Source organism: Chrysemys picta, chromosome 1, assembly GCF_011386835.1.
Source record: "Chrysemys picta bellii isolate R12L10 chromosome 1, ASM1138683v2, whole genome shotgun sequence".
Classification (NCBI taxonomy): Eukaryota; Metazoa; Chordata; order Testudines; family Emydidae; genus Chrysemys; species Chrysemys picta.
In genome coordinates this window covers 32,921,251-32,945,314 of record NC_088791.1, presented here as the reverse complement: position 1 = coordinate 32,945,314, position 24,064 = coordinate 32,921,251, and the positions used below count along the sequence as shown (strand labels likewise).

Sequence of the window (24,064 nt, the reverse complement as noted above, 5' to 3'; positions counted from 1 at the left end):
CCATTAGTCTGTCTGTCCTACTCCATTTTACTGGTGGTTAGTTGGAATGTTGCCTTGAGGCCACAACTTCCTGATTTAGCCAGGGATTATCAGTAGGTAGGATTATCAGTAGGATTATCAGTAGAGATTGTTTGGCAGTATTAAAAGTCAAGCAATAATTTACACAACAACAGAAGACATTAGTACAATTTAGTTTCTTGCTAATTTGCAGAAATAATAGAAAGAAAAATAATATTTTGCTACATTATGTGAATTTCATTATGCTGTGGCAGAAACTATAACTGATATGAAGAGGGGGAAAGAGCTCAGAGTTGATATTTCTTTTGTTGCACATTTTGATCAATATTGAAATCTCAAGTTGCAAGTACGGCTTCTGAGGCAGTATCTGAGAAAGTCACAGGCATGATCTGTAGAGTAAGGCTTAACTGGAATAAAGAAAGGCTGAAGAAATCAGATTGGCAATGACTGCAATCGTTTAATACTTGGAAGAAAATAAGGGCGTGAGACTCAGTCACAAAAGGATCAAGGACTAAAGAAGACACAGAGAACATATCTGCATCAAGCTGGATTTATTGCTCACTGACTGTTGCTCATTAGCAAGTGACACTATAAACTCTGAGCTTTGAAATATCCCACACAGAAGCAAACATGTTGGAGAAGTTTCATGCCAAAATCTTTGAGTTGCTTACCCCTTGATTTTTCTGTCTTCCACCTGGTCAAGATTTTTTGTTATTGATAAATTAATAGGTTTATTTCAGTGTGGTACCATCAAGAACAGAAAATCTGTATAAGAGCTATGTTCCGTTAGTTCTTTCTCTATAATTTTAGAGCAAGTAGAATGTAGAAAAGCTGTTACCCAATGATAAGCAATTCTTTTTTCATTTTACACATTTCTTTATACCTAGTGAGAAATGCATATAAACAAATAGCCCGCCCCTGCACTCTATTCACAGAGGTGGCACTGACCAAGTAAGTCTCCATCCTCTATAGGCTTGTACATTATAAGCAATTCAAAAACATTAATCACATTTCAATTCAGTAAAATGGTGATGGGGAATACTTGGCATTAATAAAGGTCAAGCCACATTTATAGGAAACCACTTCAATGTTCAGCTGCACTGATGCCAGTCTTAGTCAGATTGCACCACTTTTGCCTGCTGGGAGGAAAAATGCTATGCATGCAAGAAGAATCTGAAGCAACTAATGATTACTGATGAGCAGATCTCAAAAGGTTTGGAAGTAGTTTGATATGATTAGAGTGGATTTTTGTTTTATTTCCAAATTTGCATGTTATTTGTTTCATGAAAAATAAAGTATTTGATTTTTTGTTTTTAAAAAATGTTTGGATAAGAACTCAAAAAGCTCATCCCGATATCTTAGATCTGCAAACCTATGCTACAAATCACATGAGAATAAGGTTCTATTAAGAGATTCCTGGTATTCCTACTTCCAGTAGGGCAGCAAGTATCACGAATATGGCCTCTCTCTCTCTGCACTTTCACTTCTGGGTGCAACACAGTTGTACAGGACTGTGGAGATTTAAAATGATGAATCATAAATATTAACTTTCACACAAACAGGCCCAGCTAATGCTTGCTTTAAGTTTTATTATTTATAGTACAGTATAGTAAATTAGGATTGAACTCCACTGTATTAGGTGCTGTTTAAGCACAGATATATTCTTTGCTCTAAAGAGATTACAGTTGATAGACGAACCTAGACAATGGAGAGTAACAAAAAATAAGAGGAAAATGGCCAGGGAAGATGAGGGTATAAGTAATAATCTCACATTGTTATATAGGCTATGGCTGCACAGCTTGATGTTTCTGAATCATTTAAACATTTTTAATTATGGTTTTAAAGATTAAAACAGCTGTCTATTTAAACATGCTATCTACTTAAAAATATTATGTAACCTCACAACAACTATCCTCAATCACCCCCCCTCTTTAGCTATATTATTAGTTTAAAAAAAACAAAAAAAGAAAAACAACTATCCTCACAATTACCTCAAATGATGAGGGAACTTTCACAAACTCATTCCTTGAGTTGGATTGTCACTTTCCTGCAGTTCAGGAGTGGCTCCATGAAGGTATCAGGTGAAAGAAGAGGGCATTAAGATCAATTAAGGAACGTATTTTCAGACATCTCCATAGTGTGGGACTGGGAAAATGACATTAGTGCCCACCGAGGCCTCTACTCAGTTATTCCCCTTTTCAATCACTCCCACACACAACAGCCTCCCAATTCAACAAAATAGCTCATATTGTGGGACAGATGAGAACACTGGCAAATCAGACAAAGCTTTGGGGAAATATGGGGACTAAAACATGTAGTGAAGTCACACTTTTGAAAGATGTTCTTAACATTTTTTTGAATCATTAACATATCTCAGAAAACACTTGGCCTATCAACTTTCAACAGGTTTCATTACGTTGGACAGGACTGAAGCCAGTCTAAGTTTAGGTATATTGTATTTGGGGGGTGGAATTTAGAAAGTAACTGGGTTTTCAAACACATAAGGAAGTCTGTAATAGGTGTTTTACACAGTGGTCAGGGCCCAGCTCCTGATGTCCAGGATATGATCACGAAGTTGTAGGGAGTCCATTTGTGATGGGTGACAGCCACATGCACAAGGGGTCATACACAGGAAGGTGGGAATATATAGAAATCAATTGGGTCCATCTCTGCATACCTTGAAAGTTTCCCTGGAGTACCTGATCCCTAGGTACTCCTGGACTCATTTAAGCATTTAAAAAAAACACATTAGGAAATTCCCAAACAAGAAAACAGTTAAGAAGTTAAGGTTAAGCAGACAATGCAAATGATTACACACCACAGTAATTTCAGACCTACTGGTCCATTAAGATGGGCTGCCAGGCAGAAAGAAAATGAGGTAAGTGGAAAAGGCAAACAGAATCAAAATGGATTAACCCTGAGCTTTCTGGTAAAACATCAATACTGTTACTTCCCAGAGGATAAATTACTTGTTCAAATCAGAGAAGCAAAAGAGGTCTTTTACCTGTGATGCTGCTTCTTAAAATACGCAGTTTGATACTGCCTTTGATTTTCTTGAGAGCAGTAACCACATTAGGTTTCCAACTTATGCCCTCTGGTTGTCCCAGAGCTTACCAGGCTCATTCCCCGTTACACTGGACAGAAAAAAAATAAGGGATCTGAGCTCTCATGCTTCAGGACATAAGCCAATGAACAGGGTGAGGAAAAGTCTTGCATTAGGGCTATGTTTTTCCATGATTCTTGACTAATGTTCCTCAACTACTTCAGAATGGTACAATGAATAGCACAGACACATCCATCTGTAAGACACTGATTTTCTTAAGTGTAACATGTGTCAGAGACACTAAGAAAGGGTACCCTTAAATATAATACAGCTTTAACAGATGCTTAAATTATAGCATCTATTATATAACTATGGACAAGGCAAAGTCAGGCTCACCGAAAACCCCACGTGAACTGATTTTGTTGTTCTCATTAAAATGGATATTAAAGAAAAATTGCAAAGGACTGTCATAGCATGTCAAAATAACTAATTACTGCAGTTTACTTTTCAGTCATCATTCCATCTGCTGAGGCATTTAATAGAGCTCCTCACTGGAGGTGGGAATGACATATTACTAATAGGATAAAATGTTTCATCATTTTCCATGTTAAGAAACTAAGTCCTTTCTCAAACGAGTTTCATTTACTTTCTTATAGTCACTAAAATGCCGAGGATATTTTATCTGCACAAATTACTAATTTTAGGAATAAGATCATATGGCCTCAAACTATCGGATATAGTCTTATTATTGAAAGCATTTGTTCAGTGTTGCACAACTTTATTTAAGGTGAGTGCAAGGAATAAAATCTTCAATTTGTCAAGCCAAATTGATTTGCAGAAGTGTTCACCTTAAGGTGCTGACCATGAATTTTTGTTGCTTATTCCTCTAATAGTTCATTTTTTTGCCTTGCAAAGAAAATTTAGAGGACAATAGCCAGCCTGCACTTTAAGCAGGGAAGGGTTTGTCTGGCTGGCTGGGAGAAGAAGGCAATGCTTTCTGGCTTGGGGGAGGAAGGGAGACGTAAAACTGCTGGAAGAGTAGTGGATGACTCACCACCTAGGAATGAGGGGTTTTAAAAAGGTCAGCCTGGGCCCGGCCCCTCCCCATATCACTGCAGTCATACTGGGCAGCACTCACCCTCCCTTCCTAATTAGGCCACAAATATGCCTGGTGTTTAGCTATATCTGCTGCGAGCATTACGCTAGCCGCCTCGCTAAGTGGGGATGGGAAGGAATTTTTCCCTTACCACCATATTGGCCAGGTGCAGTGGGGGTTTTTTCGCCTTCCTTGAAGCAGGTTCAGGTAGGCTCTGTTCATGCGTAGCATGACGGGCGGTAGGCCATATGTCGCAACTCTTTATTTAAATGTATAGCGGATGTTCAGTGCAGGTACTCCATAAATTAAGGTACAAAAGAATGGAAAAATGGCTTGGAAAAGGAATTAAGGAGAGGTGCTTGGTAATTGAGCAAGCGGGGGGCAGTTGGGGACTCCTATGATTGGTACAGCAGGGAGCCAATCCCCCCCCCCATCGTTATAGTCCACCTTAACCCCTCCTACAAGGTGGGGTGGTCAGTAAGGTCCCGGCAAGGGAGAGGGCTGTGGCAGGGAAAAGCTAGGCTGATTGGGGAAGTAGCCACAGCTGGGCTATGCCCCAATCAGGCCCAGCTGGTCCCAATAAAAGGCTGTGAGCCAGAGGCCCACAGAAGGTCTCTCTCTACTTTCAGAGGGAGACGGGCCTGGCTGCAGGGAGCTAGAGACGGGGTACCTGAGTGGAGCAGGGCTGGGGAAAGGCAGAGGAGCTGGGGAGCTCCAGCCTAGAAAGCACCAGACTGCGGCCTAGCATTGGGCTAATAGGTACTGGGGGTTGCAGAGGGCTGCCCAGGGGTAGGTAAAGGCAGCAGGTCCAAACCCAACCTTACCTGTGACGAGTGGCTGATACTGCAGTCTGCTCCAGGGCACAGGAGCTAGTTGGTGACTGGCAGTAGCCTTATCCTGAGGTGAGGTGGGGACTAGTGGGTGGGGGTTCTCCTGGGAGGGGGAGGCCCAGAACTGTGTGGGGGCATTGCCTGGGGGCAGCGCCCCAGATAACAGGGCACCGGGTCCGAGAGGGACATGAGGGCCAAGTGGTAGCGGGACACCCACCTGCAGAGGGCGCTCCAACGGCTGGAGAGCTAATTCCCAGAGACAACCAGCAGGAGGCGCCGCAGCAGTGAGTCTGCACCCTTACACTCTGATATACCAATGCATGTGCTGTCATATTCCACTGACACCACCGAAATCGAGAGAACATCAACATGCACCTGGTACACGGGCGATACATATCTTCTGAAAATGGGCCTTGATTCTGCAGAGACTTATATACTTAAATGGAACTATTTGCAGTGTGAAGTTAATTTAATGGGATTAATCGCAGCAAGTAAAATTAAGCACATGCGTATACCTTTGCAGAATTCAGTCCATGGTTGTACATTCGGCAATTCTCAAGTGACTAAGATTGATTACACTCACTTCTGTTTCCTTCCTAATTTTTCTAACTTCTAAAATAATTGAACATAAACCGAACATTTCCTGTTCATTTATCATCTCTCTCTCTTATTTAAAAGCAGATTTCACACAATGAAAACCTCTTTTCATCACTGTAGTAATACTTTGTCTCTATGGAAGTGTTTTTTGTTCCTATGGAAATAATTTGTTTCTATTAATTATTTCCTCAGGAAAAAATTACAATGGTACTAAATACTGGGTCTTTGAAAGTTTTTTTCCCCCCTATACCATTCTATCAAAGAGAAGTTTTGCTTAACTATATAGCTCTCAAATAATCGCCCCAAAATAGCTGTAATTGTAAATAATTCCCCATTACGTAGTATTACTGTGTATTCTTTATTTAATTTCTACTTTCTTTCATTGCTGCTCATGTTTAGTTCAGTTTTCTTCAACATATGTATATGCTCATAAGCAACTCACATAGTATCAAACCACTAATTTTATGATGTAGCTAAGAAATAAAATCAATACTATTACTTCAACATCTATTACATTTTCATTTCTCCATTGTATAGTTTTCTCCGCCGGAACCAACCTTTCTCTATCCTGTTTTCCCTATGCTTGGGGACACTTTTCTTCTTCTCTTTAGTTAAGAAACAAGTACCAATTATTATTTAGGTGCTAACATTTTAAATCAGCAATCCCAGCCAGTCTCCTCTAATTGCAATATTCCCACCTCATCTGCACCACAGCAGAGAAATCAGTCTCTTTGCAAGTGCATTATTAGATACAAAACACGCCAAAGGATCAGTTGTGTAAGTATTATTCTCGCTTAGACAAGCTAAGGAGCAAACAAAAACTACATTTAGTGCCAATTAAGGTTGCAGCAGTACACATTTCATTCTCCCAAAAGTTAAAGGAATAGAAATACGAAGCAAGACTTGTACATTATTTTTCACCTTCATATTGCCTACAACGCTACTGATAACGCATTCTAAACTCCACAAGGCTTTCACTTCCATCACCAACAGATCTAAAAAAGAAAAATGTACCCCATCTTCCTCAAACTTGCTCTCAGATACAAAACCTTAGCTTTACCTCACTTGGTTTTATATCAACAGATCAGTACACCTGACTATCACACAATCCAGGCATTTGGGAAGTTCTTCTGCCTTGTCACTGCTAAGGCCAGTGTGGGAATCCATAAGCATGAAGGCCATGAGTGGGGACTGAAAAAATGACCTCAAAAGTTGAAAGCATCAGTCTTTACAGCATTTGCTAAGGGGCCAGCCCCTCAAGCTGACAACTGTCACAGATACACATCTTCAGTGGACTAGATATAGAGAAGGTCACAACATACATGCTACCAGTGGTTACACAGGGAAAATGAATGACAAATGACTGAACGTGTGTGTAGTGGTCCCTCGCTCTCCAGTGGGGAGGGAGCCACTCTGCCTCATTGCAAAGCCGGTAGTCTTCGGGCTCAGGCTGCCCCGGCGGGGTCCGTCTAATAAAAGCAACCACACAATAGTCCGGGCTCCTGTCCCCACCCTTGGGTGGGGGCACGCTGACAGTCTTTAGCCCTCAGCCCACTCAGCTGGGGCTGACGTTAATTAACTGTATGAGGCCCCTGCCCTCGGGCGGGGCTGGGCTAGTAGCATGCTATGACCTATGCCTCTGGGTCAAGGCAGCCAGCAAATATCCACAGCCTGTAGCCCTAGCCCTTTGGGCGGGGCAGAGCAGGGAGCAGGCTTTAGCGTGGACTTTGGGATGACGCAGACAGCAAACAGACCGTCAATAAGCCCTGGACCTTTTGGCGGGGCAGAGCAAGGGGCAGGTTTTAGCCTAAGCTTGGGGCTCAGGCAGCCAGCAAACCCATACAGTCTCGGGGTTCAGCTAGGGGTGACCATATCCACACAGTCTCAGGGGCTCCAAAATGGGTTGAGCACCCAGCAGTCTAGGGTGTTGACAGAGGTCTTCAGGGGGGCACAGGCCTCCTGGCCCAAGGTGAGGAGTCTGCCACCCCAGGGTTTGGAAGCGCAGGGGGACGCAGGCCAGCCCTACTCCACCGCGTCCCAGCCCAGGGCCCTAGCAGCGGCAGAGAGGTCTACCACTGGGTCGGCGGGGATCCAGTCGCAACACACCGACCTAGACGCAGTCAGCCCTGTAACTGGCCAGTTGTTGGCTGCCCCTGGGCTACTTCCTACCTCCGTAGGGTTTGGTACCTCGGGTATCCACCAGTCCTCGGGCTCCTCTGGGTAGACAGCTGATGGTAGTCCCGGTAACTCCTCATCTAGGTCCGTCTCCTCCAGGGGCAGACCTTCAGACCCCTAGCTTATACCCTTACTGTTTGAGCTGAGAGAGTAATTACCAGCTCTTTTGTAGACTAGCCACTGGAGGAGAACTTGACACAAACTTTCTCAGTGGGCTTCGCAGGTATTTACTAGTCTACAGCAGAATATCAGTGATCATCCTGCATTCCATCCCCAGCTCTCAGAGAAGAGTGTGATTTATACCATTTAGAGAGAGGATAAACTCTGAAAGGGAATATTGTGCAGTGAATTAGATTTGGATTTATCCTGTTAGAGACCTGGGTTCTGGGTTGGAAATGACCTTGCATAAACTTTGTACTAAAACTTATTAAAAAAATTGGAAGGAGAGTTCAGCAGCTCTTCCTTAAACATCTTTTGAGGTTGAGGTTCATGGCTTTTGTCAATAATAACGGTAGTGAGTTGAATGGAAATATAAATAGAAATTACAATTAAATTCTCCTTATTATCTCTATCAATTCATTTTTGATCAAGCCACCATGAAAAATTCAACTAGTACTCTAAGTTTATATTCTATACTTAGGATTTTTCCATCTCAGTGAAATATTTTACAAAATAAAGATTTTAAGTACCTGTTACCACTGAATATTGTAACAATCTGAACTATGATTCAGTTACTGTGGCAGATAATACACATAGCTTTAGTTTCATGATAATTGTGGTAATATATCAGAAAAATAGCAAACTACAATTGAAAAATACTCAGTATAGCATAAATCACCGCTCTTATTCTTTAAGGTCAAAGCCTCCTGGCAGTGACAATACAATGGTGATAAAACTAAGAGAGATGTCTAAAATAAGGTGGATATATAATCATAAACTCAAACCTTGAAGAACAAATAACTATACTTATCAGTTTAGCCTACTTTTAAGTGATATCCTGTATGTCTCACCAAACCATGTGTTATTTTATGAGGCAGTGTAGCCTATTGGACTGAGTTTAGGTCTAAGAGACATGAATTCCTGAGTTCTAATCTTGGCTCTGACATTCCCATTGGACCTTGGGCAAAATCATGTGCTTCCAGTTCCTCATGTGTAACATTTCCCTTCACAAACTGTTGTAAGTACTGTTTAGATAGAGCTTTGAAAACCTAAACCCTTTGAGAGATATTATTGTATTTTAAACTGCACAAAAACTCAGCCCATAGGACTGAAATCCTGACAAGTTCTTAGTGAGTGCCATTTTAGGTAGCAGATCTAGATTTGTAAAGTTATTTGTGGGGAAAATCTTTTGAATACTGAATGGGAAAGTACAGGTAATGCAACAAAGAAGGTAATAAAATAAAAGGGAAGGAGAGGCAATAGAAACATCAATGAGATTACATATGGACTCAGCAAAGGCTAGAGCACAGCATGGTAGAACAAAAAAAACAACTCTTAAAATAAATGCAATAAAAATATCTTGGACTCATTTCTTGTAGAAGTCATGGTAGAAGTGGGTCTCGTAAGGAGTGATATGAATGAAAAGAGGGCAGTGGCCTGCAGACTTGCTCAGGAAGATCATTTAATGCATAGTGTCTGCTGTCAAAGGGATCAGTGACAGAGTATTTACAGTTTCTTCCATACACTAACTTATCTGACCTGGTGCACCATTTCTACCATGGTGTCTACAAGAAACGAGTCTAATGTATTTCATTCCCAACATTTGCGGGGCACTAAGGTGACTGAAAGAGTGGTAGAAAGCAGTAGCAGGCAATATGCTCACACAAACAGGCAGAGTCTGTTCATTTGTACATTAATAATGCAGCTGTACAGATCTCTCTTATAAAATACTCAGATGTTGCATCAAAGCTTGGATCTTTTAACAGTAAAGTCCTGGTAGCTGAAATGAATGTATTTAATTTGATTATTCCGAGAGCCAAGAATGCTGACTGAAAGGCAAAAGGCAATCTTGAGCCAGATCTATTCCTGCTGAGTATGTCCTCTGAGCCCTTGAATTAACTAAGTATTTTGAGGATGTGGAACCAATCTAAAAATATCCCAACTTAGTATTTCATCTTTCATTTATTTTTCCAAATCATCCTAATATCTTGTAAGTAGATATCAAATTGATCATAATAAACAATGAACTGTAATAGTTCCAAGTAAATAATTTTCCAAGCAAAGCTTTGAAATCTAACACTTATATTATGGTATTAAAGTTACCCTCATTTTCAACTGCAGTCTCTGGCTCAACATATATCATCTTCATTTTATTTCCTCTCCACCTAAAATATGATCGTTTACTAAAGTCATTTTTCCTAAGTGAGTTTAAGAACAAAACATAATTTATTTAAAGTCTACTTCCCTGTGACTTCCAAGCCTATATAAAACTAAAATATAAATGTATATCAGAAAACATGCAATGCTTTCCATTAAATAATTACTAAATTAAGGATGTTTCAATTCAGAAAAGCCCAAAAGGACTTTTTAACTCAGGGGTTCTCAAACTGGGGGTCAGGACTCCTCAGGGAGCCACCAGGTTATTACGGGGGGATCGCAAGCTGTCAACCTCCACCCCAAACCACACTTTGCCACTAGCATTTATAATGGTGTTAAATATATTAAAAAGTGTTTTTAATTTATTGGGGGGGGGTCATACTCAGAGTCTTGCTATGTGAAAGAGATCACCAGTAAAAAAGTTTGAGAGCCTTTGTTCTAACTCAAACTACCCCAACCTCACTACTAACAAAACTAAAAATGTACATCTCTATAGCACCTTTATAACACCTTTTCTGTTTCCGGGCAGGGTTTTTAATAGCATGTCTGAAATATTCTGTTCTGAATAGTTTCTTAGAAAGAAGTTAAAAAAAAACAATTCTAGAAACTGATAGCTGATAAAATAGGGACCAAACCATTATACTATTTAGCTGCACATAGTTACTACAGAGACTTTCCATTTGATTATTTCAAACCAAGTTTAGAAATATTGGTTATTCATTCTTTATCAGGTAGACTTGTCAATGCATTATGAATATCCTTTCTCTGATTAAACAAATAGAAACATAGGCAATTGCCAGACTAGACCAGACCAGTGTTCCCTCTGGCAATGTCTCTGACAATGGCCAGTACCAAACACTTCCTCAAAAGTTTCAAGGAAAAAGTTAAGTGCAATAGACAGCACATTACCAGCATATTGCCCTTGTAACTGTGGATATTCTCATAATCCATACTAAATATCTAATCCTTTTTCATTAACACTAGTGTTTTCACATTGTTAATTAACATGATGAAAACATATAGTGTAGGCAAGGTGTCACAGGGTGCTTATTCAGCTATGCGCAGCACTGTCTAGCCTGTTTTTGTGGTCTTCCAGTCCCAAACACAACCAGTCTTTAATCGTCAGTTTCCCAACATGACAGGAGATAGCACAGGTATACAGCAGGAGGAGTTTCCACAGCTTGCTCACCCTCTGAACTCCCAGACTTGCTTCCTGTTTCTCCCAATTACATATCCTCCCAATTACTAAGCCAATTACCTCATCAGCACAATTCACAGCAAATATTGTAATCCCCAGCTGTTGATTGATTCCTATTAAGCCTGAAGCCTTGTCTGTGCTCCAGCAACTTCAGTGATCAGGGTGCTACAACTAGCACGAGGTCACATAAGGGCATAGTAGTTTTAGATGGTCATAGTTAATCCTAGTTAATTCCAATATTAGACCCAAACTTAAACTGTTTTTGTCTGACTTTTTACTGTTTTTGTACATATAACTCATAATACCTTCAAAAATGACTGATTAAATCATATTCATCCCCAAGAGTTCTTAACTGCATATATATGTGGTAAATCACTCAGATCTGTCTCATGAATAATAGGTGTTTTAAAACTTTTCTGAATTACGTATTTACACAGATTTTAATGACATCAATGGAAACTAAATTACAAAAGGTTTCAGAGTAGCAGCCGTGTTAGTCTGTATCCGCAAAAAGAAGAACAGGAGGACTTGTGGCACCTTAGAGACTAACAAATTTATTAGAGCATAAGCTTTCGTGGACTACAGCCCACTTCTTCGGATGCATATAGAATGGAACATATATTGAGGAGATATATATACACACATACAGAGAGCATAAACAGGTGGGAGTTGTCTTACCACCTCTGAGAGGCCAATTAATTAAGAGAAAAAAAAACTTTTGAAGCTAAAACCTCTCCAGCGCATCATCAGAGATCTACAACCTATCCTGAAAGATGATCCTTTACTCTCACAGATCTTGGGAGACAGACCTGTCCTCGCTTACAGACAACCCCCCAACCTAAAGCAAATACTCACCAGCAACCACACATCACTGAACAAAACCACTAACCCAGGAACCTATCCTTGTAACAAACCCCGATGTCAACTCTGTCCACATATCTATTCCAGTGACATCATCATAGGACCTAATCACATCAGCCATACCATCAGGGGCTCGTTCACCTGCACATCTACCAATGTGATATATGCCATCATGTGCCAGCAATGCCCCTCTGCCATGTACATTGGCCAAACCGGACAGTCTCTACGCAAAAGAATTAATGGACACAAATCTGACATCAGGAATCAAAATACTCAAAAACCAGTGGGAGAACACTTTAACCTGTCTGGTCATTCAGTGACAGACCTGCGGGTGGCTATATTACAACAGAAAAACTTCAAAAACAGACTCCGAGAAACTGCTGAGCTAGAATTGATATGCAAACTAGACACAATCAACTCCGGTTTGAATAAGGACTGGGAATGGTTGGGCCATTACAAACATTGAATCTGTCTCCCCTTGTGGGTATTCTCACACTTGTTATCTAACTGTCTGTCTGTGCTGGGCTAGCTTGATTATCACTTCAAAAGTTTTTTTTCTCTTAATTAATTGGCCTCTCAGAGGTGGTAAGACAACTCCCACCTGTTTATGCTCTCTGTATGTGTGTATATATATCTCCTCAATATATGTTCCATTCTATATGCATCCGAAGAAGTGGGCTGTAGTCCACGAAAGCTTATGCTCTAATAAATTTGTTAGTCTCTAAGGTGCCACAAGTCCTCCTGTTCTTCTTTTTTTAAATTACAAAAAACTATCTTACATTGAAGATCAAATGTAGACAGAAGAAAAAAAGCAGAAGAAAAAAATGACTACAATATTTCACCCCATATTTTCCATTTACATATGTGTCTTATCTAACAAGTGTGTGTAGGAGATGAGGCAGATGCTATAGGCTCTGGGAGCAGGAAACAGCATAAATGGATTTAGTGGAGGGGATGGGGCCCAGTGCTAACATATAGTTGTGAGGGAGAGGTGTCCAGCATTAAGATATTGTTTGGGAAACAGCATAAACTGAAGTAGCCTGGTAGCATGTTAGGAGGCAGTATGAATTAAGCTATTCACGGGGAGCTACTCAGAATTAATTTACTGTTGGGGAGGCAGCATTAAGTGTTTTAATTGTGGTTAGGAGGGCAGCCCAACATTAATTAAAGCTGCCTCAATAAATCAATTCATTTTGTGGGGAAAGGCAGCATTGATTGATTAGTGCATGTTTTCTGGGGGCAGCATACAGTGTTCATGTGTGTGGGACAACATTAATTAGCAGAGCAGAGTTCAGCCAGCAAGAGACTGGGGTCTTTGGGCCCAAGCAGCCAGGGAAGTGCTCCATTAGAATAGGCAGGGCTCCCAGGCATGGCTTGCAAGGGGGCGGTATATTTCAGCCTTTTACATCTTCCTAGCTATTGTATATGTAGTATTTAGAGAAAAGTAATATCATCATAAAAATCAAACTACTATTTTTGTGAGAAATAAACAAATCTAAGTTCTACAAATACAGGCGATCTTAAAAAACAGCCAAATTCTTCCTCATCTATACTGGTGTAAATCAACAACTACAAAGTCCTCACTGATCTCTGCATCTTGCAACCCGCTCCCTAACTATCCACCTTATTTCAGAATCATTCCAGCAATATAAACCATTCTCTTGTGCTAACAATTTGAATAATCTCTAAAAAGAAGAAGAAACTAATGTAACATGAATTGTACTAACAAAGCAGTCCTATAACTTTATTCTGTGTTCTCCCTCTTCTCTGCTCCATACCTAATGTCATTTCCCCTGTCTTTCTTAGGCACAATTTAGGTTGTAAGCTCTTTCGGCCAAAAACTGGCTAAAGTTTTCAAATGTGGGCATCCAAAATAAGTCGCCTATATCATATTTAGGCACTGGAGTAAACAGTCTGGTTTTCAAAGATGTGGAATTGTGTCTGCCTGGCATTTTTGAAAAATAGGCCATTCCATGCATGTTTGCTTATCTGACCCTATGTCTTTATTATCTATGTAGAAGTGCCATGCATATCGCTGATGCTATACAAATGTTAATGATAATAAATAGGCAACATCACCACCACATTTTAAGATAAAATATATAGATCAATTTACCCTCAGTCACTTACATTTTCAGAAAATCTCACTGTGAAATTCCAAAACTTTCCTTATTATGTTTCCTGAAATCTTTGCCTCAGTGATTGTCTCAGTTTAAGTAAAACTTTTTCGAGAGTGTACTTCCCCCCACATACTGCACCCCACTACCTGCTGCTGTTTACAGTCAATCATTTCAGGTACAAGAGCTGACACTTACAAAGAGTCAAACATTGTCAATTTTAGTGCAACTGTTGTTGCTCTGTCAAATTCATACATGAGTAATCCTGTAAATAGAAATTTAATAAATAATGTCTGCTGGGAAAAATATATCCCTAGATATCTGCAGGGTTGAATAAAAATGTATTTACTTACTTGAAAGTCTCTTTCTTCCAGTATCTCTTTCCTCCACCTGACAAGGAAGGCAGCACAGACGTACAAGTGAAAATGAGAAAAGCCCTCAGGTTCAGACTAAAAAAAAAAACAAAAAAAACCCCCAGAAGTTAAATGTACTGAGTCATTACTTTACTTATGAAATTTAACCCCAATTATATTTATAAGACATTCAATATTGACTGGTTGTTGACGATATGAAATGTTTAAGAGGAACAAAGAACACAGACTATGTGCTTTCTTAATCTTCATTAGGTCTAGAATCTTATTAGATTTAAGGGACTTAAACCTCTATTTTTCACATCCCAAACATATTATGACTTCATCTCTGCCATAAGCATTCATAGACTATAACCTGTACTGAGAACCAGGCCTGGGTGCATATTTCTCAAAGTTAAACTACTTTCTTTCCAGCCCATTCCCAGGCTTTTCCCTTTAGTAACTATGTTCTATGAATTACTGTAAGCTCAAGCACACTCCCCCAAACCCAATGTTACACCCATATGCCCCATGTTCACTACTTAAGAATGTGGAAGTTCCATCTGATATTCATTTCTGTGACATTGCACTACATATGTTTTACGGAAATATGCTTATGAGTGTAAATATGATGTAACTGGAATATGCTTTATGAAAAATGTCTCTTTACAAAGCTTATAATCTACTGAGTGTGTACATCCTACTTGTATGTATGCATCATTCTTGTATCTGAAGCTAGAAATATGAAGCATAACTCTTTGAGCAGGGGGTTGGACTAGATGACCTCCTGAGGTCCCTTCCAACCCTGATATTCTATGATTCAATGAAGTCCGATTGTAATTATGCAAAGTGTGGGCCATTAATGGTGGTTTAGAACCTTGATGGCTCCCATTGACAAGACAATTGGTTGTAAATGGCTCTGTTTACTTGCAAACCTCTCTGTGTACCTGTGGGTCAGCCCTGGAAGAATGAAGTCTTACAGTGATATGTAACCATGTCACATGATACTGGAATCCATCTTAAACCTGGTGTTTTTCCACTTAAAAGGAGCGGTGTGGACCCAGAGAGACTAGATTCCTGCCTTGTGCCAAAGCTATAAAAGGGTTAGGGTTAGGGGTGGAACAGAACAAAGGGGGCGGTCAGTCATGAGAAATCCCCTGAGCTGGAACTAACAAGGACTGTACCAGGGGAAAGGATTGGGCCCACACTAGGAAGGAGTCTAGTCTGTGAAAGAAGCTTATTGGAACATCTCTGAGGTTGAGATTTACCTGTATTCAGTTTCTTAATGTATTAGGCTTAGACTTGTGTGTTTTGTTTTATTTTGCTTGGTAACTTACTTTGTTCCATCTGTTACAACTTGAAATGACTTAAATCCTATTTTTTATACTTAATAAAATCACTTATTTATTAACAAACCCAGAGTAAGTGATTAATACCTGGGGGAGCACACAGCTGTGCATCTCTCTCTATAGTGTTATAGAGGGTGGACAATTTATGAGTTTACCCTCTATAAGCTTTATACAGAGTAAGACGAATTTATTTGGGGTTTGGATCCCATTGGGAACTGGGTGTCTGGGTGCTGGAGATAGTGCTGTTTTTGGTTAAAGTCTGCAGCTTTGGGGGCATGGACCAGACCTGTATCTGTGTTGCAGCAGGCTAGCATGTCTGGTTCATCAACAAGGCAGGGTTCTGGAATCCCGAGCTGAAAACAGGCTCAGAGATAATTCCAGAACATCAGGTGACAGTCCTAAGGGGGTCTCTCTGACTGAACCACAATTTATTTCTCAAGCCTTTTCACAATTGTAATACAGTACTCTGTTCATTTGCTAACTTTTTTTTTCTTGGGGCGGGGTGGGGGAGAATGAAAGTTTGGTGGGTGTTGACCAGCTGCTAATTTATCACATTAAATCCAACAAAAATTGTATTCTTTCTGCATTTAATAACATGACCACCACAGCAATTCTGGAACACAATCAGTTACAGGCCCTAATTTTGTAATCAAATCTGCTCTGTTGCCTAATGCATTTTGGAGTAATTTATTTGACTCTCCAACAATGATCATTTTCTATGGCTCCTGCCAGTAATTTAGATTTCATAAACATACTAAAGAGTTAGTCCAAAGGCATTATCTCCATGTACAGTATTAAAGAAAAGTATTTCCCTAAAGCAAGATCTGTGGCCAATTAAAAAATGTAACTGGGTAGAATTTTATTTGAGACTGATTTCTAATTACTGCTGAAATAGTAAAATTGAAAAAAGAAAACTATGATCCAACTTTTTTTTTGCGTTCGCGTTGGTTTACAGAGAACACACACTACAGTGAAGTCTCATTAGATCAAAATTTTGGAAAAAATGAATTATTTTTTAAAGTTAGTAAACTACAAGGCTGATAACTAGAGGGAGTACAATTTAGTTAAGATATTTAACCAAATAAGATAAGTAAATATAAAATACTGTAATTGTCCTTTTTAAAAATCCAACAGAAGTCTGGATATTTTCTTAATCATCTTCGCTGGTCGTTGCAGAACTATTTCTTATTGCTTTCCTACAATTTCCTACAATATCACACATACTTGAGGTTAGGGCATTTGTTATACGATACATTGAGTTTGACTTTTCTTCTTCTTCTAAACAGATCATACATTTTCTGTGGAGAAACATACATCTGGAGGCAATGCATGTGAAGCCTGGCATGTGGACTAGTGGAGTGGTGACTCCTGTCCTTGTCCATCGGTGCCTTGTCCATTGGTGCCTGTGCCCATTGGGTCCATAGTGACTTCAACAGCACCTGCCACTGTAGAACTTTGTGAGCCATGGGTACCGGGCTCAGAATGTCTTGGTGCTGGCAGTACTGAAGATATCAAGCGTGCCAGAGATTGTTTAGGACTAGCTTAGGTTATAAACAAGTTATAGTTTTATCTAAACTTCCCTTTAAGATTCATTTTGATCAGCTAATCAAAGTAAAAGTATAACTTGCCCGCTCTGCACTAGGATTTTTAGAATATGAGCTATCATGTGTTCACTATTTCATTGTAACAACCATACTTTTTTCCTAATGTAGACATACTCCTAGAGAATTTCTATTTAAATACTGGGTTCAGAGCTCACTGTTTAACATATGAAATTGGATAAAATGACAGCTGAAGATGATGTAGCTGTAGGAACAGCAGTAAACACCAATTATCACATCAGTTTTTGTTCAAGAAAACATGAAGAAATTACTTTAAAAATCCAGAAGGCCAGTAGAGGTCAAAAACCTTTTCTACTTTATTCTGAACATAATTAACAGAACATGAGAGATGTTTCCTGTTTAGTTGCATCATTAAAATACCTTGATAGCTTTTCAGCTCTACAATTAATAAAAAACAGTTACTAACTTTCTGTAACTGTTGTTCTTTGAGATGTGTTACTCATGTCAATTTAAATATGGGTGTGCACATGCTGTGGGCGCCGGAAAGTTTTTCCCTCAGTGGTATCTGTCGGATCAGCACTGGTGCCCCCTGGAATTGGGCCCTGATAGCGCTGATATATAGGGACCTTCTGCCCCACCGCCCTGAGTTCCCTCTTGCTGGTCAACTCAGACAGAGGCGTAGGAAGGTCGGTTTTGGAATGGATATGAGCAACACATCTCGAAGAACAACAGTTATGGAAGGTTAAAAACAGTTTTTTCTTCGAGTGCTTGCTCATGTCCATTCCAATGTAGGTGGCTACCAAGCAGCTGTAGGAGGTGGGATCGGAGTTCAATGACAAGTTTTCCTAAATGATTTAGCCCAGCTTTGGGTAGAAGATGGGAAGAAAGATGTCCTGGTTATTGTGAAAATGCGACACCACCTTTGGAAGAAAGGTTGGGTGAGGGTACAGTCTGTCCAGCCCCTTAAGGAAGTAGCTACAGAGCGAGTTAGCAAAAATTGACCCGCCATTTACCTCTGGGTGGAAAGACGAAATTGCTGCCAGATGTACTCTAATCAATGACACTGATTGCCCTTGCTGCTTCAGGTGTAGCAAGTAGTCCAGAATACACTGCACTGATGCTCCGGTGGGTGAGACCCTTTTCTGTGCTGACCAAATTGAGAACCTCTTCCATTTTGCCAGGTACATGGCCCCAGTGGATGGATTTCTGCTCCCTCGAAGAACCTCTTGAACTGGATCTGAGCATTCTAGCTCTGAGGGGTTCAGCCATGGCTTTCAGGCCATGAGATGGAGGGACTCAAGGTTTGGATGATGTAGGCAGCCGTGATCCTGGGAGATGAGATCCAGAAACAGAAGTAGGGTGACTGGTGTTTCCACTGAGAGGTCCAGAAGGGTGGTGAACTAAAGTTGACGTTGCCAGGCTGAGGCTATCAGGATCAGGCTCGTTCCCTCCTTTCTGACCTTCAGCAGAATCTTGTCTATGAATGGAATGGGAGGGAATGCATAAAAGAGATGGTCCTTTTATGAGAGAAGGAACGCGTCTGTGAGCGAGCCCGGGCTGTGATTCACAGAATATCAGGGGTGGAAGGGACCTCAAGAGGTCTAGTCCAACCCCCTGCACAAAGCAGGACCAATCCCCAGACAGAAGGAAGCAGAACTACAGACACTTCCTGTTGCGCCTCGTTGCAAACAAATCTATCTTCGGAGTTCCCCACCTCTGGAAAATGTCCTTCATGACATCTGGTCAAATGGACCACTCATGATTGGAGATGATCTGCTGAGACGATCTGCTAACTTGTTCTGTGCCCCTGGAAGATAGGAGGCCTCGAGGGGGATTGAGTGGGTTATGCAGAATTCCCACAGGCAAAGGGCTTCCTGGCATAGGTCAGAGGAGCATGCTGCTACCCTGTCTCCTTATTTAGAACATCACTGCAGTGTTGTTTGTAAGCACTGACACAAATTTGCCTTTTAGATGGGGCTGAAACATTTGGCAGGCAAGGGCACCGCTCTGAGTTCCCTCCTGTTGATGTGGAGCGAGAGCTCCTCCTGGGACCAGAGGCTGAGAGTTCTGAGGACTCCCAGATGGGCCCCCCTACCCAGGGCAGAAGCATTGATGACTAGAGACATTGCCAGCTGTGGTTTCGCGAATGGGACGCCTGCGCACACTGACCCCAGATTCAGACACCATAAAAGGGAGGTGATCACTGAAGGGGGAAGCGTGACCACCATGTCCAGGCGGTCCCATCCTACTCAGCACAGTGACGCTAGCCAGGTCTGAATCGCGACCTCAAGTGTTTCACTAGGTATGTGCATGATGCAATATGGCCCAGGAGTTTCAGGCAATTTCTTGGCATGGTGATGGGATGGTTTCTGAGGTTCTGTATGATCGAGCCCAGGGTCTGGAATGTGGCTTCCAGAAGTAAGGCTCTGGCCTGAACCGAATCAAGGACTGCCCCTATGAACTCTATCTTTTGGATGGGGGAGATCGTGGATTTTTGCATGTTTATCAACAGGCCTAATTTCTGGAAGATTGATAATATTAGGTGTAGGTCCAGTAGCGTAGCTAAGGGGGGAGCGGGGCAGCAGCCCCTCCCCCACCGAGCACAAGTGGCGCCTTTTTAATTTTACTCACCCGGGCGTGGGAAAAAAAAGAAAAGGCATCGTCCGCTGCGGCGCTTTTACTGATGGGGCGGTGCTCTGGGTCTTCAGCGGCGGGACCGTCACTCGCTCTGGGTGTCTTCGGTGGCACTGAAGCTTCATCGCCGAAATGCCACCAAAGATCTGTGGAGTGAGTGAAGGTCCCACCGCCGAGGTGCCGCTGAAGTCCTGGAGCGCTGCCCCATCAGTAAAAGCGCTGCAGCGGGTGGCGCCTTTTTTTTCCTGCTCCCCCTCTTGCCTCCACCTGGCTAGGCCACTGTGTAGGTCTGCCTCCACCTGAGCCCTGGTTTGGCCTCTGATCAGCCAGTCATCAAGGAAGAGATATACTTGAACCCTTTGTTTCCTTGGGAAAGCTGCAACAACCGCCATGTATTTTGTGAAAACCCGAAGGGCTGCTGACATGCCAAACGGAAGTACCATGAACTGATAACGTACTTGACCCACAACAAATCTGAGGATAACGGTGGTCAAGGAGACCATGCAGAACTTCAGCTTCTTCATGAATCTATTGAGGTTTTGCAGGTCCAGGATGGGTCGGAGACTGCCATTGGCCTTTGAGATTAGGAAATAATAGGAGTAAAACCCCTTGCCCCTTGGCTTCGGAGGAACCTCCTCTACCGCTCCCACTTGCAGAAGTATTCACACTTCCTGAATTAGAAGTTGCTCGTGAGTAGGGTCCCTGAAGAGGGATTGGGGGGGGGGGGGGGGAAGGGAGAGAGGGTGAGGAGGCAGGGAAGAACTGAAATACAGAGTTTATCCCAGTCCTATTATGCGTAGCACCAAGTGATCTGATGTAATATGGCCCCATGCCTAATAGAAGTGAGATAGCCAGTCCACAAACATTGGGGGAGTTTGGATCCAGACACTGCCTTGGTACACCGTCCTCGGGCACAGCCTCAAAAGGCCTGTTTAGACCACGACGATTGTCTAGCAGGCCCAGGCCCATGGGCTGACGAGGGCTGGGGAGGAGGCCTCCTTTTGTATCTCCTACCCCACCTCCTATTATAATCCTACCTGGACTGAGGTTGGTAGAAACAAGGCAAAGGCTGGGGCTTAAAGTGCTTCCTCAACAGGGTCAGTGTGAGTAGGCCTAGTGACTTTAAGGTGGCCCTCGAATCCTTTAAGCTGTGGAGCTTAGAGTTGGTCTGCTCTGAAAAGTGTGACATACCATTGAAAGGAAGGTCCTGAATTGTTTGCTGCACTTCATATGAAAGGCTCTAGGCCTGCAGCCACAAGCTTCTCCTCACAGCCACAGCTAACGTCATGGTTTGTGCAGATAAGTCTGCTGCTTGCAGGGACGCTTTCGCCACTGCTCTGCCCTCCTCGACTAGAGCAGAGAATTCAGTCCTAGATTCCTGTGGCAGCAACTCTTACATTTAGTCAGTGCCCCCCAGATGTTAAAGTCATAGCGGCTCAGGAGTGCTTGCTGGTTGGCAATTCGAAGCTGTAGTCCCCCCATGGAGTAGATCTTTCTGCCAAAAAAAGATCCAGCTTCTTAGCATCCTTGGTCTTGGAGGTAGGTTCTTGTTCCCCCTACCTCTCTCGTTCATTTGCTGCTGATACCACTAGCAACACTAGGGGGAGGATGGGTGTACAGATATTCAACCCCCTTTTGGGGGGCACAAAATACTTTCTCTCCACTCTCTTTGCCATGGGTTGCAAGGAGTCTGGAGTCTGCCACAGGGCCTTAATGAGTTCCAGGATGGAACAGTTTAGGAGCAAAGCCACTCGTGATGGGCCTGAAGGGGCCAACATGTCCACCAAGGCATGGGAGGCTTCTGAGATGTCCTCCACCTGGATTCCCAGGTTCTGGGCTATCCTCCTTAGAAGCTCCTGGTGTGCCCTATGGTCATCTTGAGTGGGTGCAATTGAAGTTCCTACTACTGCTTCATCTGGGGAGAAGGAGGATGCTAGGACTGCTACCAGACTCTATTCCTTCCTTCCGCACCTGAAGAATCCTGTGATGCCAGGTGCTGAAGTTCGGTAATGGGCTGGGTGCTGGGACCTAGCTCCTGCACAGAGAGAAGAGATGGGGGAGCTCTACCCTCTGACACAATAGAATACGACTTCCTTGACTGAGGCCATTGGGTCTGATTAAAAGCCCAGAGGGTCCAAAAAAGCCATTGCATAGGTATCTGCCACTGTGCGGGCCAGGCCATTGGTAGAAACCCTTAGCTCATATCAGCCATTGGGTGCTGGTGGTCAGACCTGTGCTGCCTCCTGCGGGAGCTGTAGGACTCTGGTTCGGAGTCCGATGGCAAGGAGTCACTCCCCAGTGACCACAGGGGAGCTGTGTCTGATGGTACTAGAGTAGTGCCAGGAGGGGAGTGTCCAGTGCTGCAAATTCATCGCAGTACCTGTGGTCTTGGTGCCACAGATGTTCTCGTTTCCAGTGCCTGTTCCCGCCTGGTGGGGGAAGGCAGGACCGGGAGGGAGAGCAAGTTTCTTGCTGCCTCAAAAGCCTCTGGAATAGATGGAAGCACCAGCACTGCACTCCGATAGCTCTCCCTCTGAAGAGAGTCCAATGGTACCAGACTCGACAGTTCCCCTCGTTAGGCTGGAGTCCACAGTACCAGACTGGCAGCCATTGAGCGTGAGTGGCCTGACACGGGTCACTCTGCCAACCTCCTTGTGATGGCTTATGGCAAGCCTCACATGGCTTAAACCCCAGAGACCGAGGCATGCCCCAAGAAGTGAGGTCTGACTCTATTACTATTAACTAATACTAAAATTAGCATAACTAACTACTGTTTTATAAGCTATATACAGGAAAAAAGAGACAAAGTCCACTGTGGAGAGTACTTGCACAAGTGCAAGGATGAACAGAAGTTCCAGCGACTGTCACAGGTGATAAGAAGGAACTGACAGGGTGGTGCATCAGCAGGCCCCTATATATCAGCGCTATGAGGGTGCATCTCCAGGAGGCACCAGAGACGACTCGAAGGATATCACTGAGGGAAAAGCTTTCCGGTGGCAGTGCATGCGGCACGTGCACACCTACACTGGAATGGACATGAGCAAGCACTCGAAGAACAATTATTTTAAAAAGATGTCAGATGACATCAAGAAATTAAAATAAATAAAATCAAAGCACTTTAGATTTATTATAGACACAATATTTTTGTTCTACTTCTTGCTAGTAAAGGATTACAGCCAGTCTCTGCTTTAGTATAAATAAAACAAATGCCAAATGTGATTGCTTTTTAAGCATTTATTAAATTGTTCAACTAACGAATACATAGTTACCCATTAGTAGTATAATGTGTACCTTTAACATTTCGAGGGAAAGAACCATAATGTGAAAGGCAAAAGAGAGCACTTAAGGTTTATGTTAACTTTACACTATCAATAAAATGAGTTTTGTATGAAGTACATTTCAAATTTACTCTCATGAAACTAATAGTGAGTACAATAGCTGTCTGCTAAATTCAAACTGCACAGAATCATGTAAATATAAGTTTTATCTTAAAGAAAGCCTGCTAAAGTTCAATAATGTTGTTTTGAACTATTGCCTTTTTCTCCTTGCTTTGGAAATGAGACCTATTCACCACTGGAATTGTGCCATGATGCATTTGGAAGCCAAATTACCACATTTTACTAGCACATCAAACCACCAATGATGAACTTGCTGTAAACTCCCTGTGATGCTCTTACTTTTGTATGAAGTTGAAACTAATTCAAGAGTCCAAGTAAGAATAAACTTTGGCCTCAATGAAAATAACAGAAAAGGCCTTTGGCCATGCAGAGCAGTAGGAAACCTGAAGGCCTAAATAATTCCAGATTCCAGATCTAAAATAAAATTCCCACACGCCAGAAGACAGGCTACAGTTGATGAAGAAGAGAACAATCTGTTCTCTCTGAGCCTGTTCAAGAAGCTAGATAGAAGAAGATAGCA

General features: G+C 42.1%; 1 protein-coding gene across 7 annotated transcripts in view; it reads right to left on the bottom strand.

Moving 5' to 3' along the window:
- The window catches only part of TBC1D22A (TBC1 domain family member 22A), a 438,695-nt gene that overhangs the window by 85,081 nt on the left and 329,550 nt on the right, over positions 1-24,064 (bottom strand). For 6 of the 7 annotated variants that reach the window (XM_065554788.1, XM_065554783.1, XM_065554792.1 and 3 more), the window contains one exon: positions 14,605-14,700. The exons of the other annotated variant lie outside the window; for it this stretch is intronic. In XM_065554788.1, the coding sequence (XP_065410860.1) occupies positions 14,605-14,700 (96 nt within the window). The remainder of the gene's footprint in view (positions 1-14,604; positions 14,701-24,064) is intronic. 7 annotated transcript variants of the gene reach the window in all.